We start from the raw sequence: 16,622 nt of genomic DNA, 5'->3' as shown, positions 1-16,622 counted from the left end.
CTAGGAGTGGGATTGCTGGGTCATAGGGAAGCTCCATGTTTAGCAGTTTGAGGAACCTCCAAACAGTTTTCCATAGTGGTTGTACTAGTTTGCATTCCCACCAGCAGTGCAGGAGAGTTCCTTTTTCTCCACATCCTCGCCACCATTTGCTGTTGCTAGTTGTTTTAAGATGTGCCATTCTCACTGGGGTGAGGTGCCAATCTGGGTTCTTAAGAACTGAATTTCAATGAACCAAAAGACCTGAAGGTTAGCAATCCTGTGGTTGGTTCCCAGGGCTCAGAAATTTGGCATCAAGCAGAGTGCCCAGGATGGCAGACTGCCCCTCTGCCTTCGTACAGCAGTTCTGACATCCCCCGAAAGGGATGGGCTGTTTTCTCTCTGCCTCTGACCCAGCAGTTTTGAGCACAGACGAAGAAGTCACCCATCTGATCCTGGTTCCTCCTCTGTGGACTTAGAAACACAAGAGACTCTTTCCCTTCCTTGGATGTGACCCCTGTGTGTGCGAGGGGCTCCCCTCCCAGGCTGACATGTGACTCCGCTTCTCCGTGGTACCTGGCAATTCAGCATCCCACAGACAAAAAGTAGAATGGTGCTTGGCAGGGGTTGGTGGAGGGGAGGTTGGGGGTGTTGTTCAGGGGTCCAGAGCTTCAGTTTGTCAGGAGAAAAAGTCCTGGAGATCTATGTGACAGCAACGTGAATATATGTAGTATGACTGAACTGTACACTTAAAAGTGGCTCAGCTGGTGAACGGTGTGTTTTACTGCAATTAAACATAATAGCTTAAAAAACAGAAAGTGGGAAGGCCGAGCCGTTTTCAGTGTGAGTGGAGCCTGTTGAAGTGCTGGGTGCGGGGGCTGTGCTGGGTGTGTGCCCGCTGTGGGGAGGCCCCTCTCGCACCGCCTCTCTGGCACCGGCTTTGCTCATCTCTGCTCCGTAGTCACCAGGGGATGATAAGAGGGATGGAAGTGAGTAGACGCTGGCACTCAACCTCCAGTGCAACAAGAGGACATCCATCTGCTCGGCCTGTCCAGACAAGACAGTGGCCAGGGCGTCTCACCAGCATTCTGCGGGTTCTCGTGGATGTCTCTGGAAACTCCAGAGTTATTCTAGTCCTCTTCTCCCAGCCCACTCCCTACCCTTAAAAGGATGACTTCAATTATCACAGACTGGCCTACATATTTCCCTGAAACAGCTGTCCTGCAGAATCTCTAAAACTTGGGTTAAAAATAGCTTCTGTCGCTAAGAGAAGCCTAGGGCCTGGGCGTAGAGTCCACTGGGAAATGTCTCCTCCTAAAGAGCACACAAAACTGACTGGCTTTGTCCTCAGAGCCTGTCAATGCTCACGACCACCCTCCCTGCCCTGGAAAGAGGCACATTCTGGGTCCGAGCGAGGACAAGGCAGGTACAACCAAACTTGAAGCTCGTGTCCTTATTTCCACTTTCTAAAAGCCCAAGTGGGCTCAGAAACTTTAAATACCAAGTCTGAATTCCCAGTATAAGAAGCCAACTTTTAATGTTACATCTCACTGCAGAGATACAGTGAAAGCAGCCTGCTTCCCTAGTGGCCATCCCCCCAAAGGTCCTGTCAGACATTCATGCTGCACCCCCAATGAGGAGGGTAAGATGTATCGTACGCAGACAACATCAGATTTTAGATAGGGTTAGAATTCTGCAGCACCAGGAGACAGTTCCAAACAACCCACCGCAAGGACCTTTTTCATGTCTTCAGCTGCCCCCTGTGCCAATGTGGAGAGCTGGTCTTTGGGTGGATACGTGGGCGTGAGATCTGCAGTCCCCTGGTGCTGGCAGACCTGGCTTCTATTCACCATAAAGAATTCGAGTCTATGAGGCTACAGAGACTCCCTTCTTCACTGAACTCAGCTTCTGTGCCATTATGGGGGTGGCCGGGTGGGGAGATGGCTTCTCTGGCCTGGACATACATTGAAGAGTCAGAATCTGATATATAGTTATAGTGACAAGACCAGACTAAGCTAGTTTCAAATGTGGAGGTGGGATTTGCAGCAGCAGAGGGAAGAGCGTCACTGATTTATCCCTCCCCCACCCCCCGGGTCATGGACTTAAGGATGACTCCAGGGACACAGATATCTGGATTACATAGTATTGATCCAGGAATACATTTTAGGTCCAGATCAGCTGACTACAGAAGAACAGGGAGGGGCCTCTCTGGTGGTGCAGGGGTTAAAGTCTCAGAACTATAAGTTATCACCAGAAGCCAGGGAGAAATGTGTGTGTGTGTGTGTGTGTGTGTGAGAGAGAGAGAGAGAGAGAGAGAGAGAGATAGAGAGCATGAGCAGGGGTGAAATGCTAGGCTTTAAGATTAAGGTGGCATTGTGGCTGGAGAATCTTGGATTCCCGCCCTCTAAGCATCTTGAAGGTGATAGCTACGTGAGGAGAAATGACTGAGAAAATCAGCACAGTACTGTGTTGTTAGCAAAATATTGTGCCCCAGTCTTGTGAAAAGTTCTATCCACCATCCCCTCCAGATGACACGCCAGTGATCAGATAACCCTGGGCCTCTTCCCTGCTGGTATGCTGGGTGCCAGGGGTGGCTGCTTGGGGAGGAAGGGGGTTCAGACAAGAAACGAGCTTGGGGCCCTCTCTGGTGGTGCAACCAGTTAAAGCGTGGTACTATGAAGCAATCTGTAGCCACTGCAGCACAAGTTCAATCCCCGGCCAGGGAGCTGACCACATGGCACAACAGACCTCTCCTGAGCCAACCGCTGCTCCCCTCAGCAGTGTGTTTCAGTAGGTCTCCCTGTTCTGCTCCTCACTCTGTTTCTCTGGTGAATCCTGTCACCACCACCCCCCCCCCAGGCCCCAGTACCTCTGGCCTGTACCCCAGTTCTTGTATGCATCAATAAATCTTAAAAAAGATGTGTGGCTGGAATACCCTTATCTGTGCAAGAGAAACTGTCATGGTGTATGAGAAGGCATCAGGGGAGGTCTTTCTAATCTTACCTTGGACCTCAAAGATAGGGCAGTTCTGTCCTGAAGTAATAGCAGTGTTGGCTGCCAGTGTCCCGGGGGACCAGAACCCAAGAGCTCAGTGGAGAGACCCCTATAACCCCTATAATGCTGGTCAGAGGACCTGTTCCTGCAGGTTGCCCAGGCAACCAAGCCTCAGCTTCAGCGAAGCCAGCACAGCCAGCTGGATGTCAGAGTGCAGAGGAGAGTGGCTACAAATGCTTGGTCCCTGGGATGTTCTAGGGGAATAAGTACTAGGTACTAGGCACCAGCATTCCCATCAGGTCACAGAAATTGATTCAGGAAGCCCTTTCCTTCCAATAATAAGCTGTAATCATGGGCTCCAGTAGGGACTTCGGCTCACTGACCTCAAACTCCTCATTATATATATATATATGTACATTATGTATATTTTAAAGATTTATTTATTTATGCATACAGACCTGGGGGACAGGACAGAGATTCAGGAGGTGAAAGGATTCACCAGAGACAGAGTGGGGAGCAGAACAGGCAGAGCGACTGAAATATACTGGTGAGGGGAGCAGCAGGTGAGACAGGAGAGGCTGCCGTGCCATGTGATTGGGTCAGCTCCCTGGCGGGGGTCAAACGCGGGCTGCAGTGGCTGTGCGTAGCTTCATCGTGCTGACACTTATCCCTAGCAACACCAGGGAGGATCCATCACATTTTACTTCAGAGTTATTGTAAGATTTAGCAACCTCAATGCAACATGCCTAATGCAGCGAACACACACTTACCTGTTGTAACAACACACCCCAACTAAAACAGTAGTGCCTTATTCAGTCATGATTGGAAAGGTCTCAGCTGGGTGTGATCCTACTTCCTGTGCCATCTGCTAGGGTTACTGCCTTGGCCTCATTCTGGGGGCACTGGACTGAAATGTCCAAAAAGACTGCAATCACAGGATGGTGCCCTAGTGACCCTCCAGGGGCCTGTCCACCTGGCTAGCCTGGGTCTCCTCACACCTGGTATTCTCAGGGTGAGTGAGTTCTTACTCAGCATCTAGAGTATTCCAAAGAAAGGCTGAAGCTCCCTGGCCTCTTAAAAGCCAGATCAGGAATCAGCACAGTGTCACTTCTGCGGCAGTCCATTGGACAAAGCATGTCATTAGGGGAGAAAGAACAGATCCTGCCTCTTGGTGGGGGAAGACACACACACAAGGATGGGAAGGAATAAGCAGGGGCCCTCTCTGGCTGGCATCAGAAAACCCACAAGTCAGCTCTGCCCAGCTGTCTCTGCAACCCCAGGTAAGGTGCATCATCTGGATCTGTTTCCCCACCAGTGATGTGGCCAGGTTCTGAGGTGCCAGCACAGAACTTAGGGTGCTTTTAGTCCTCACATCGGTTTTCTTCCTTCCTTTCATCTTTGGGAGGCTGGATTCTTGTTCCAAGAGAATCTGAAAAGCACATTCCTGGCTGAGAAAGGTTGGCAAAGTATGCGCGTGGCTCATGGGAGGTGGAGAGGGGACAGTCACTAGAGTGCCCGGCTCCTTCCCTTTCCCACTAGGCCTCCAGGGATCCATGCAGCATTTGGAGTGGTTGTCACTGGCTGCAGAGAAGTGGAACAATGTCAGAGGCAGTTAAAGACAATAGCTAGCTTTATGAGGTATTTTTGGAGGATGGAGTGTCCCTGAAAACTCATGCCCTACACTGCAGAGGTCGACAGTAGGTGTGGAGTACTTACCTAGAAGCTGGATTCTGGGGGCCAAGAAGGCAAGCTGGCAGGGTGATATTAACACAATCTGGACTCGGGAGAAGCCACCTGTGCAGGAAAGGGTGAAGAGAGCAGGCCCGACTCCGGGTGGGCCCACTCACAAGACTGGCCCATCTGGCTTGTGGGAACTTGGATGTCAGGAGGTTCCGGCCAAACCCAGGACTGGTAACAGTGACTCTCAGCACCCACTTGTCTGTACCAACAAGAGGTTTGCACAGAACCCACTTTGCCCCTGAGATTCTGCAACTTTGAGACGAGGTTGACAGAGGTACAGCAGACCTCTCCTGACCTGCCTGCTGCTCCCGGCAGCAGTCTGTATCATCCATCCACCTATTCTGCTTCCCACTCTGTCTCTGGTGAATTCTTTAACCCCCATACTTCTGGCCTGTACCCCAGTTCTGTAGGCATAAATAAATGAAAATATAAAAAAAAAAGCTGCTCTAATTGACACCGTTCACACATGCGCACACCAGTGGTGGCTGGCTAAATGTCCCATGCGACTCCAGGGAAAAGACTCTCATACCCTGCAGACATTGCCCATGTGCCTTTTCTCTGTGAGATATTTTTATTGTAATAAATCAGAACCATGCATACAACTCAGCAGTGTCCTGTGCATCTTCCTAGTGGCTTACGGAACCTGGGCGTGGTCTTGGAGACGCCTGACCCACAGGAGTAGCAGACCTCTCCTGACATACCCGCTGCTCCCCTCAGCAGTGTATTTCAGTAGAGTTGCCTGTTCTGCTCCCCATTGTCTCTAGTGAAGCCTCTCATGCCCCTGCACTTCTAGCCTGTACCCCAGTTCGCTATGCATAAATAAATAAATCTAAGAAAAAAAAACTTACTATATAAAAAAAAGATCCTGCAACCAGCTGCAAGTCCCTGGGCTGAGCTTCACTTCTGGGTCACTAGGTTTCTTAATTTTAGAAGCACAGCTACTGTGAGCCCGTGTCAACCAGCTCCAAGATGTTGCCTTTTACTTTCTGAGTGAAGACTAGAAACAAACACGTGGACAGTTACAGTAAGAGAAATGGTTTCACTTTATAAAAAAATGTGGTAATACAGCAAGATTTAATGAGGTCTTTTTTTTTTTCTGGCAAGGAAAATTTATAAAAAACACCTAAAAACACCTAGAATAAAAATGGGAGACGTAACTTAATAAAAATCAGACACGTAAACAATTCAAGGAAATAGTCATTTAGAAAGACAATAAAAGAAAACAATGAGCAGCAACAGGAGGAGAAAAGTTGTTTCTGTTGTGGTAAGTAAACAGGATGGACCCACAAGAGCATGACCTGTCACAGTGGGCTGGCTGAGGGGTGGGAGGGGTTGGTAGCCATGAGGGAGGCAGGAAGGCTTCCTAAGTGGACTCATCCCAATGGGCTCTGGCTCAGCAGGAACCACAGCCTGCAGCAAACAGCCCCACACCCTCTTTGCCCTCCTCCCACACGGCCTACCAGCCACGGGGCAGTGATTCACAGCCAAATCCCTGTGGGTGGGCACAGGAAGGCTGGCTTCCTCCTACGTCCACTTGTCCCTGCAGATCAGTGGGTACAAGCCCTTGGAATGTCAGCCCAAGCTAGGGTGGCAAAGCTGCCAGGGAGAGCCAAGGAAACCAGACAAGGGGACGACATACACTTTGTGGAGTGTCTGCAGCACAGTCAAAGCAGACCCTGGAGAGGCAGGCTGGACACTCCCCAGTGATGCTCCCCAGCCTTCCCTTCTGAGTGAAGTTTTAAGGCTGGATGCCCGCAGGACACTGGGGAAATTCTTAACTACAGGCCGAGATAGCCTAAGCCTGACTTGCACAGGTCACTGAGAAGAATGGTCACAAAAGAATGGGCGGGGTGGAGGGCGGCCAAGTGACACAGAGCGTGAAGGCTCACAGGTACAATGGAAGGGACCACACTACAAGTCAGCTCGGAGATGACCAGAGTGTGGCCTGGGGCCAGGGGCGGCCAGCGGTAGGGCCCACATGGAACCTGGGACACACAGCTCTGTGCTATGCAGCGCTGCAGCAGCGGGAAAGGAGATGAGGGACCCACAAAGGGATTTCCTGGCCCCGGGAGGCAGTAACTCTGAGGCGAGGGTGTCCCTGCTGCTGGCCCATGTCATGAAGGTGATGAGCCAGAGCACCTGGGGGTTCAGGTGAGGAGCCCGTCAGCTATGGTTCCTCCACTCTGAACATGTTTTAGGGGAGCGAACACTTCAACTTGAAAACTATTAAGCGGTCCCAGCAGCTGTGGGAGCAATCGGACCCAACGCCACCGAGAGAGAAATAGCAAAAAGCAAAGGGGTTGTTAGGCTCCCCTACTTTTCAAAGCTAGTGGACAGTCTTTTTCTCTTCTGCGTAGGAGCTCACAAATCTATGTCCGAATGGAATGTTCTGAAGGTTTCAGAGGCAGCAGCTGTGGAGATGTTAATGTTTTCTCTGGTTTCCACGTTTCTGCCAACGTTTTCTCGGACAGAGTTCACGGAAGTCCTCAACTTCATTTTCATAATCATCTTCCTGGACAACACCTGTTTTAAAAGCCAAAGGCAAAAACAAAGTGTAGCATGGTGGTTTTTCCCACTCCACGATAAAATGCATCATCCCAGTAAAGCCTAAGGCCTCTGTAGTCATTGTTTTAAACTAAAGTGGGGAAGAAAGTCTCTGCAGAAGACAGAGGTTACACCTTGGAGGACTCATAGTGCTGCCCAGGAGGAGACATCCCAAACTAAACACTCTTCTCTGGACTGAGTTCTTTTGAGTTTCTCTGGTCTTATTTTAGATTTGATTGATTGATTGATTTAATGCATACGAGAACTGGGGTGCAGGTCAGAGGTGTGGGGGTGAGAGGATTCATCAGAGACAGAGTGGGGAGCAGAACAGGCAGATCGATGAAGTACACTGCTGAGGGAGCAGCGGGCGGGTCAGGAGAGGTCTGCCGCGCCATGTGGTCACCTCCCTGGCCGGGGATCGAGCTCGTGCTACAGTGGCTGTCAATAGCTTGATAGCACCGAGACTTTAACCCCTGTACCATGAGAAAGGCCCTTTAAATGGCAAAGAAATCAAGCAAAATGATATGAATTCATATACCAGTTTTCTTCTTTTTGAAGCAATCACAAAATTCATAGTCCCCCAAGAGACTTAAGTTTGAAGATATTTTACTGGCACCAACATAAATGCCTTCAAGTATTCCCCAGCTCCAGGATCCAGATTTTCCATTTGCATCCAGACTAGGACTCACAGAATAACAATCTGGGGCTGGAGGAATGCTCAGAGCAGGAAAAAAATGAGGTCCAGCCAAGATGGGGTCAGCAGTTGAAACAGACAAGAGGGGGGCCCCTGCTGGTGGTGCGAGGGCTTAAAGCACGGCACTCTGAAGCTATCACCAGCCACTGTGGCATGAGATGGACCCCGGCCAGGAGGTGACCCACACGGTGCAGCAGACCTCTCCTATCTCACCCACTGCTCCCCTCAGCAGCATATTTCCTATTGAAATGCTCACTTCTGCCTGTTCTGCTCCCCACTGTGTGTCGGTGAAATCTCTCATCACTCACACCTCTGGCCTGTACCCCAGTTCTTATATGCATAAATAAATAAATCTTAAAAAAAAAAAAAAAAGGCAAGAGGGAAGATTCCAGATCACACAGAACTTGAGAAGACAATTCTGCTTATCAGGAGAACCTGACTCACACTCCACAGGTCTTTAACTCTCTGTAGGAAAATACATGCACGCTTTCCCTGTGTTCTCATTCTGTTCAAAGTTTGTTAGTTTTTTTTATACCAAGCCCAGAACAGAGCTGATACACACTATAAACAACAAATATTCATTGACTTATAACGGTTGACGCTGGCAAACTTACTTGGCCAGGGTTGGCTTTGTAGTCTTTTCCCTATCCCGGGAGCCTGCGTACTTTGAAAGAGTAGCAACTGAACATCATCAATAATAGATCGCAAGAGACCAGAGAAGTTTTCCTCAAAAGAGGCCTTTGAATAAGCAACTGGCATGAACCTGGAATAACTGCCCTCAGAGTGGACCAGGAACCAGGTCAGTGACGGTCTGACTCACTGGCCGAGGCTCTGGGCCATGACCAGCCACTGCTGACGTCACAGGCACCCCCCAGCAGAATGAACTTAGAGTCAGAGGAATCAGAGCCACGAGACCCAAAGCTTGATCCCGGACAAAGGGCACCTCACCTTCCTCCTTCAGGTGGAGCTCTGTTTTCCTCAGCCAGTCCCGGGCGTCGTGGATGGAAGGAATTAGAATGTTGATCAGCCCAGTCATGATCTTCACGGCTGCAGGAATCAGAAAACAAGGGTGCTGAGTGAAGGGGCCACTGCAAGGACTCGCAGGGGCTCCAGCCCACTACTGCCCATGCCCCCATCTTCCCTTGGGAGCACTGGGTTGGGACCCACAGCCACCTTCGCTGACGCCATCCTGAGTGTCTATTCAAACTGCCAATAGCAAACATCATTCCAAGACGCTTTGTTCAAAAGGACATCTGGAAAATGCCACTAACCCTTCAACCGGGGCGCCTGAATTACAGCACACTTTCAAGTTACACAATTTTACTAGTTTTATACAGAACCTGACTCTCAGTGTTGCCTAGATGTAGCAAGTAAGGAAGTTTGGGGAGCTATGATTCAAACACCACAGAAACCTTCTTCTCATGCAGGTTTGCTGTGGGTCTGGATTAAGGCCTCCCCCCGCAAGCGGGAAGACACCAGCCACATGCCCCCAGCTCTCAGTCAAGGCTCAGCACATAGCAGACACTCAAGGAATGATCCCTGGAGGGACGGACGAAGTGGGAGTAGCATAAAATTCCCTCAAGGTTTTAAACATCCTCCCTCTACCAACTCCACAGAATTAGTCAGCAAGCCCCTTTCTGTCTGCAGTGTCTAGGGAAGCCATCCAAGCCCAAGAAAACCACGCATTTGAAAATGCAGCAGGGATGGCCCAAACAATGGGAGTTGGTTATAATCTGAGACACACACCTCTCACTTATGTGTCTGCTAATGCCACGGCCCCACCCTACCTGGATCAGGCACCACCGTGACAGCCTGACGCTGGAGTGTGTGTGTGCCCAGCCTGTCCCAACAGCAACCAGGCCCTCATGTCTGAGGGTCCCTTACCATCAGCCCAGGCCTTCTGCCTGTAGAGATAGTCCACCGTGTCCAAAACCTTCTGGATGTTCTCATGCACCTTCCTCTGAAGCACGCGGCTGCGCTCCTTGGAGCCCAGGTGACTGTGCAGCCACACGCTCTGCTCAATGTCCTCCACCACCAGCTTGCCTTCCTCCACGGCCGGGTCCACCATGTCACAGAAGAACTTAAAGTATTCCTGGTAGGCCACCTGCTGCCTCTGGTGATCCTCCAGGAGGACGTGCTGCTCGTAAGACCCGCTGCTCCGCTCCTGACCTTCCCTGTCCTCCGGCTCGGCGCCGGAAAGGGCCACCACCCCCGAAGCCGCTCCGTCAAAGTCGGCACCGGGGCTGAAGTAGCTCTCGGGACTGCGGGTGAACTTCACTCCGCACAGGTCGCACTGCGTGCAGTCCACGTCGGCCTTCTTGAAGTTCCTGGCCCCGGGCTCCCTGCTCTCCTCCCTGAAGTGCTCCCTCTGGGCGCTCACCCTCCTCCTCCAGCTGATGCACAGGGACACCACCAGGCACACTCGTCTCAGCTTCCGCTGCAGGGATGCTTTCCGTTGCCTCTGGGAGAAGATGTCGGCCAGCAGGGGGTCTCGGTCTTCCAGTGCCAACTCATCCGACTCTCCCTGGCCAAACTCATACTCCAGTTCCATCAAGTTGTCCACGGGCCCCACGGAGAGTAGGCGATTCAGTCTGACCTCCTCGTAATAGAGGCCACGGGTCGTGGGCCCTTTGGCGTGCACGCTGTCCCACCGCCAGCGGCAGTCCAGCAGGTACTCTTCATCCCGCTCACGGAGCAGGTCCTGCAGAGCCTCGGCCACGGCCTTCGCAGTGCCGGCCTTCAACACCCGCGTCACTGCTTTCAGCAGCCTCTCTGGAACCTGGTCCGGCCAGACCACGCTCATCTGCTGCAGCCGGGCTTCCATCTCCTGGAAGTGGCAGTACAGACAGGGCTTGCAGGACGACTGCAGAACCTCCTCGGCGTTCACCAGCATCACCAAGCACAGCACCAGGGTCCGCTCAGCCTCCCCTGAGACCACGTAGTCTATTTCGCTGAAGGCATCGAGCAGGACGTTGAAGTGCCTGTTCTCGTAGCCACATAGCACCTTGACGAGATAGGAGAGGTGGAACCGGAAATTCTGAATGGCTCTGGACAGGTCCCTAGGTTTATATTCCTGAATGATGGCGAACACATCCCCCAGCTGCTTGTCCTTCTTGCTGAGCAGGAACTCCCAGTAGTGCAAGAGCGCAATGTAACTCTTGGGGAGGCACAGGGTGGCATTCTTGCAGAGACGGGCCAGGACCACCCCACAGTGGACAAACTGTAACTCCAACAGGGCGACGGTGTTGCCGATGCTGGGGATGAGCGGCTCTTTGCACCGCTTCACCAGGACGTTCATGAAACGGAAAAAGAGCCTCTTGTAGTTTTCTGGGTTCCTATACACATACAACTGGTTGATGCAGTTCTCCAGCAGCCGGATGAAGCACAGGTGGGTCTTCTCGGCGCTCTCGTCTTCCCTGTTGGGCACCAGCATGCCAAACTTCCCTTCTATGCCTTTCATCCTGCTGCCTCTCGCCCGGCCCCTTTCCTTTTTTTCAGACTCCAGGGCTTTGAGCTCCCTGTCAAAGTCATCCTCTTCTTGGTGAAGGAGCTTTTCAAACTCCTCGGGGTAGCTGGAGGAGAGGAGGAAGGCCTGCATGGCGCTCAGCCACAGGTCTGTCGACTCCCGGCGGCTGCGAGCCCTTGAGTTTTGGAACAGGAAGTGGACGTAGCCTTTCAGAGCAACCCTGTAGGAACGGAAGGACTTGGAACTGGGCCAGAGTATTTCCTTGCACGCCACGGGGTTTTCTGACAACACTCTCTGATGAAAATGCTTGGGGAAGACCACGTCCAGGAAGGATTTGCAAAGGCCAAACATATCCGCAGACAAAATATAATCGATTTCTTCAAGCTCTTTAGCTAAGATTTTAGGGAATACTTTTTTGGCTTCCAGAAGCAAGCCATTGATTGCCACCAGGTGTATTCTGGACTGAACCAGATGCTTGGCCTCGCAACGCAGCAAAGGCCTGTGCAAATCTTCACAGTTCTCATTCTTACATTTTAAGCCGACAATAAACCTCATGCAGACCCCGGGGCAGGTCTTTCTGAGCAGGCTCTGTGTGATCTGACAGAGCCTGCTTAAGAGATGTTTGTTTAGGGCTAATTTGACTTGGTCAGTCATGATCATGTAATGGTCTTTGGTTTTCTTTTCTCTTAAGTTCAAATCCAAGTCAAAAATGATTCTTAATATGGGGCCGAGATCATTCTGAGCTATCTGGCAATATTTGGGGTCCACCTGCGAAATCCCAAAAAACTCAAAGCAGGACTTGACCATTTCCTTCTCAGCATTGTTATTCACACATTTGAGGGCCCTGACCAGATTGAGGAGGACCTCCAGGCCCCCTGGAGCCAAGGCCAGGACCTTCTCAGGCTCAACCTCACACTGGCTGGCAGCATGGTAGAGAGCTTCCACCACTCCAGCCGAGTGGTTGAGCCTGTCAAACTTGATGAAGGCGTCCTTGAGCTTCTGAAAGTCTCTAAGGATCACTCCCAGCAGGAAGTGGGCCTCAGCAATGCCAGACTGCTGGTTGGTTTGACAGCAGAGATCCAGCGCCTCTGTCAGGATGGCTTTGGTGTGCTCCACATCCAAACCCCTGGCCACATTGAGCCGGGCGGCCTCCAGCAGACATGAGGCTTGGAAGCTCTTATCGGCGGTGAGCTTGGCGGCTTCCAGGAGGCAGCCATGTTGCTTCATCAGCAAAGCAGCCTCCTCTTTCCGACCTTCCCTGTTCAGCAGGTCTGCAGCTTCTGCCAGGCGTTTCCTGGAGTTGAGGAACACCAGCTGGTCTTCTATGTCAAGCTTAGAGAGGACAGTCATCATCTCCTTGATCTTGTTTGCACTCAGGTACTTGGCTGCGGCTTCCAAGTAAAACTGACTGGCAGAATACGAGAGCTTGGACATGGGGAGAGTCTTGGTCTGTAGCATTTCCTCATACCTGCAAGGATGAAGGACACAAATGTCAATTCTTTATTGCCCAACAGAAAATCTCCAAAATACAGCATTGAGCCACTAAAACAAGGTTCCCACGGGGAGATATAAATTTCAAAAAAGACATCAGCTCATTGTGCATCTTTACTTAGACTAACAAAACGCATGTCTTTGCTATAAGATTTTATGTCCACTTAATTTAACCTAGTGGAGTGACAATTTGAGTGTATGAGAATTAAGTTTGGAAGTCCATCTGGAGAGCAAAAATGATTCAGAGTCAAAATTGTCCTTGAAAAGAAATCTTTTAAACTTTCATGAAAGTGTCACAATACGTTTGGGCATAGGGCCCTGCCTGTTCCGTTTGATAAGTGATTCATGAGAAAAGATGAAGAAGCGGCACACAAACCAAAAACTGACTATGTGAGATTTTTCCTTATGATCCTACCTGCCTTTTCTCTTTTGCCAGATGTGCCTGTGGTTGAGTTGTGGTGAAATTAATAAAGCTCTGAAGGGTTCTACTTTATTCTGCTGACAAAAGTCAGCAGGTCCACACCACCAGTCTTCAAGCACGGGGACAACCCAATAAAACATGCCTGCTTTAGAAATCTCACAGGACACATGAGGGTATTCAGGGCCCCGTAGATGCCACAGTATCATCCTACAGCCTCAGCTTTCCCAGGAAAAGAAGCTGCCTGGTGGAGAAAGAAAGGGAATGTACTTCACATGCCTTGCCAGCTTGGTCAATGAGGTAGACAGTGGATAGTATTTTAGCAAATTTAAAGAACTCACAGGGAATCGGCCTGGTTGATTATCCCCATCACGGCTGTATAACACTATGGTGAGTGGGTACCAATGAATGACACAGCTGACATCCTGTTACAGACTGAATGTTTGTATCCCCCCCAAATTCATTTGTTGAAACCCTAAACTTCAAGAGGATGTTGCTGAAGCCTCTAAGAAAGTAGTTAAGGTTAGATGAGGTTATAAGGGTGGAGCCCTGATCTAAGAGGATTAAGTGTCCTTATAAGCAGAGAGATACCAGAAAGCAGAATAGTCTGTCTCTCTCTCCCCCTCTTCCTCCACCTTCCCCACCCCAGAAGGACATATAAGGGCATAACAAGAAGGTGGTCATCTAGGTCAGGCAGAAAGCATTAACCAAAACCCCAAATGGCTGAACCTTGACCTCCAAAAGTGTATGAAAAAACATTTCTTTTTTTTTTTTTTTAAAGATTTATTTGTGCATACAGAACTGGGGTACAGGCCAGAGGCTCAGGGGCGGCGAGAGGCTTCACCAGAGACAGAGTGGGGAACAGAACAGGCAGATCGATGAAGTACACTGCTCAGGGGAGCAGCGGGCAGGTCAGGAGAGGTCTGCCATGCCATGTGGTCACCTCCGGGGCAGGCGGGAATCGAACTCATGCAGAAGCGGCTTTAGATTCTCAGTGCTGTGCTTTAACCTGCTGCGCCACCAGGGAGGGCCGAAAACATTTCTGTTTTAAGAAGCATTTTGTTCTATGGCATTTTGTAACGGCAGCCTGAGCTGACTAATAATATACACCTGTTATGTTTAGCATACACATGATGGCACCAAAGACCTGGATTAAGGAACATGCTCAATTGCCAACCTATTTTTCCATTTCCAAAGGTAAAACTCAACTTCTTTATGTAGGTGCTATTACAGTATGTATTTATTTTGTGCAAGCTATGTGCACATTTTTGAATATGATATATTTTTTAAAATAAAAGTTAAAAATAAAAGCCTAAAGCTTGAACACCCGAGTCAGTAATGTTCATTCTGTCATATGTATAATTTGGTAGAAAGCAAACACAGAATCAGTCCCCAGCCTGCTCTTCCAGGAGCAGAGCTGACTCAAACCCCTGCTAAGCAAAAATACGCAGATGTATAGACTCTGTCATTCCAGCTCGCTCATAACACCAGAAAGATCTTCTAGGGCATCAACAAAATGCTGTTTCTAGGTTCCTTTTAAGGAGGCTCCCTAGCAGCCTAGGGGTTCAGTCTCAGCTGTATTGTTGGGGACCGAGGCCGGCATCTGGCGTCTGTCAACAGCCATAAAAAGGTGAAATGGAGTCCGGATAGAGAAAAACATCCGGGTTGCAAAAGGCATGTGGGAAGAACTCCCTGCCCCCACCTATTCCTTTTCCTCTTTCTTTTCTCGCCAACTTTCGCCCCTCGTGGGAGACCAACTGCCACCAAAACATGTTGCATTTCTATTGGCCTTCTCCCTTCCTGGCATCCCTCTCCTCCTGTATAAAGCTGAGATAAAACCCAATAAAGAGCTCTTTCTTTGTTCTGCTACACGCATGTGACTGCTTCTTTTGTTCGCTGGACCTGGGGCCCCAACTCTCCGGCCTTGCTGGTCAAGGTCCCCTGCACTGTATCACCCCTACAGCCTAAGTTTGATCCCCGGCCAGGGAGGTGACCCACATGGGGCAGCAGATCTCTCCTGTCTCGCCCACTGCTCCCCTCAGCAGTGTATTTCAGTAGAGCTACCTGTTGTGCTCCCACCTGTCTCTGGTGAGTCCTCTCACCCCCAACACCTCTCTGCAGGGTCTACACCCCAGTTCTTCTATACAAATAAATAAATAATCGATTCCTTTTCAACCATTAGCCTCATCTATGTCCGTATCACCTACAGCACCTTTGGCATATTGGCTACGGTTGGTTAAAGGCTGAAGGAAGCCTCCACTGGGTCCCCCACAAACTTCCCAGCGCTCCCCTAACTAACAGTGCTGTGCATGCACTCACGGATGTATGAGCACAAGACCAAACGTCTGCCACAGCACGATGAAGCAGTCCTGACTGTCCACGTGCCCTTACCTGTAGCCATGCACGCAGCAGTGAAACTGTCAACTTACCAGGTAACAGAGAGGCCAGCACTGTCATTAAGCATAAAAATCACTGTGGGGGCCCTCCCTGGTGGCGCAGCGGGTTAAAGTGCAGCACTAAGAAGGTAAAGCCACTTCAGCATGAGCTCGATCTTCGCCCTGAGGTGACCCCCATGGCCTGCCCGCTGCTCCCCTCAGCAGTGTACTTCGTCAGCCGGCCTATTCTGCTCCCCATTCGGTCTCTGGTGAATCCTCTCACTACCTCTGCACCTCTGGCCTGCACCCCAGTTCTGTATGCATAAATAAATAAATCTTTAAAAAAAATGACTGTGCGTGTTGCATACACACGTAACAAACCTTTATCTTCTGCCCCTCTCCTCACGACACTGTCAAAGCTGAAAAAGAGAGCAGAAGCCACAGAGTCCTGATCTCCTGTGACCCGGCACCAAGGATCAAATAAAAGGAAGGTGACCTGGTCAAGTCACTTCAAAAGAGCAGGACAACGCCAACCAGGGCAGGCTGGCTCCAGAGGGCAAGCGGGGTGGGGAGAAGCACTTACTTCTCCACGGCAACTGCAGCTTCCTCAAAAAGCTCCTCTTGGCAGTACATGTTGAGCGCGAGGTCAAATTCCTGAATCTGCTCAAAGCATCTGAAGGCATCTTTGTAGCACTGACTTCGTTTATAGAAATTGGCAGCATCTCTTATCTAGGGCAGAGTAAAAAAATCTACTCTGAGAGTACTCATAACATGACTTTTTGTCTTAAAAATAAAACAACAGGCCCTCCCTGGTGGCGCAGCGGGTTAAATCACAGCATTGAGAATCTAAAGCCGCTTCCGCATGAGTTCGATTACCGCCTGCCCCGGGGGTGACCACATGGTGTGGCAGACCTCTCCTGACCC

The 16,622-nt window shown here is 50.4% G+C and overlaps 1 protein-coding gene across 1 annotated transcript in view; it reads right to left on the bottom strand.

Moving 5' to 3' along the window:
• Nucleotides 1-5,820: 5,820 nt before the first annotated feature.
• TRANK1 (tetratricopeptide repeat and ankyrin repeat containing 1) overlaps nt 5,821-16,622 on the bottom strand; it is a 79,408-nt gene continuing 68,606 nt past the window's right edge. Inside the window, exons 21-24 of the mRNA XM_004676637.2 lie at nt 16,282-16,427; nt 9,833-12,882; nt 8,897-8,995; nt 5,821-7,233 (exon numbers count right to left, since the gene is read on the bottom strand). Coding sequence (XP_004676694.1) covers nt 7,133-7,233; nt 8,897-8,995; nt 9,833-12,882; nt 16,282-16,427 — 3,396 coding nt within the window. The 3' untranslated portion in view covers nt 5,821-7,132. The remainder of the gene's footprint in view (nt 7,234-8,896; nt 8,996-9,832; nt 12,883-16,281; nt 16,428-16,622) is intronic.

The sequence above is a fragment of the Condylura cristata genome, unplaced genomic scaffold, assembly GCF_000260355.1.
Source record: "Condylura cristata isolate star-nosed mole 26May11 unplaced genomic scaffold, ConCri1.0 scaffold00004, whole genome shotgun sequence".
Taxonomy (NCBI): Eukaryota; Metazoa; Chordata; class Mammalia; order Eulipotyphla; family Talpidae; genus Condylura; species Condylura cristata.
Note: the sequence above shows the minus strand (reverse complement) of the source record. Positions and strands in the feature narration are given on the sequence as shown.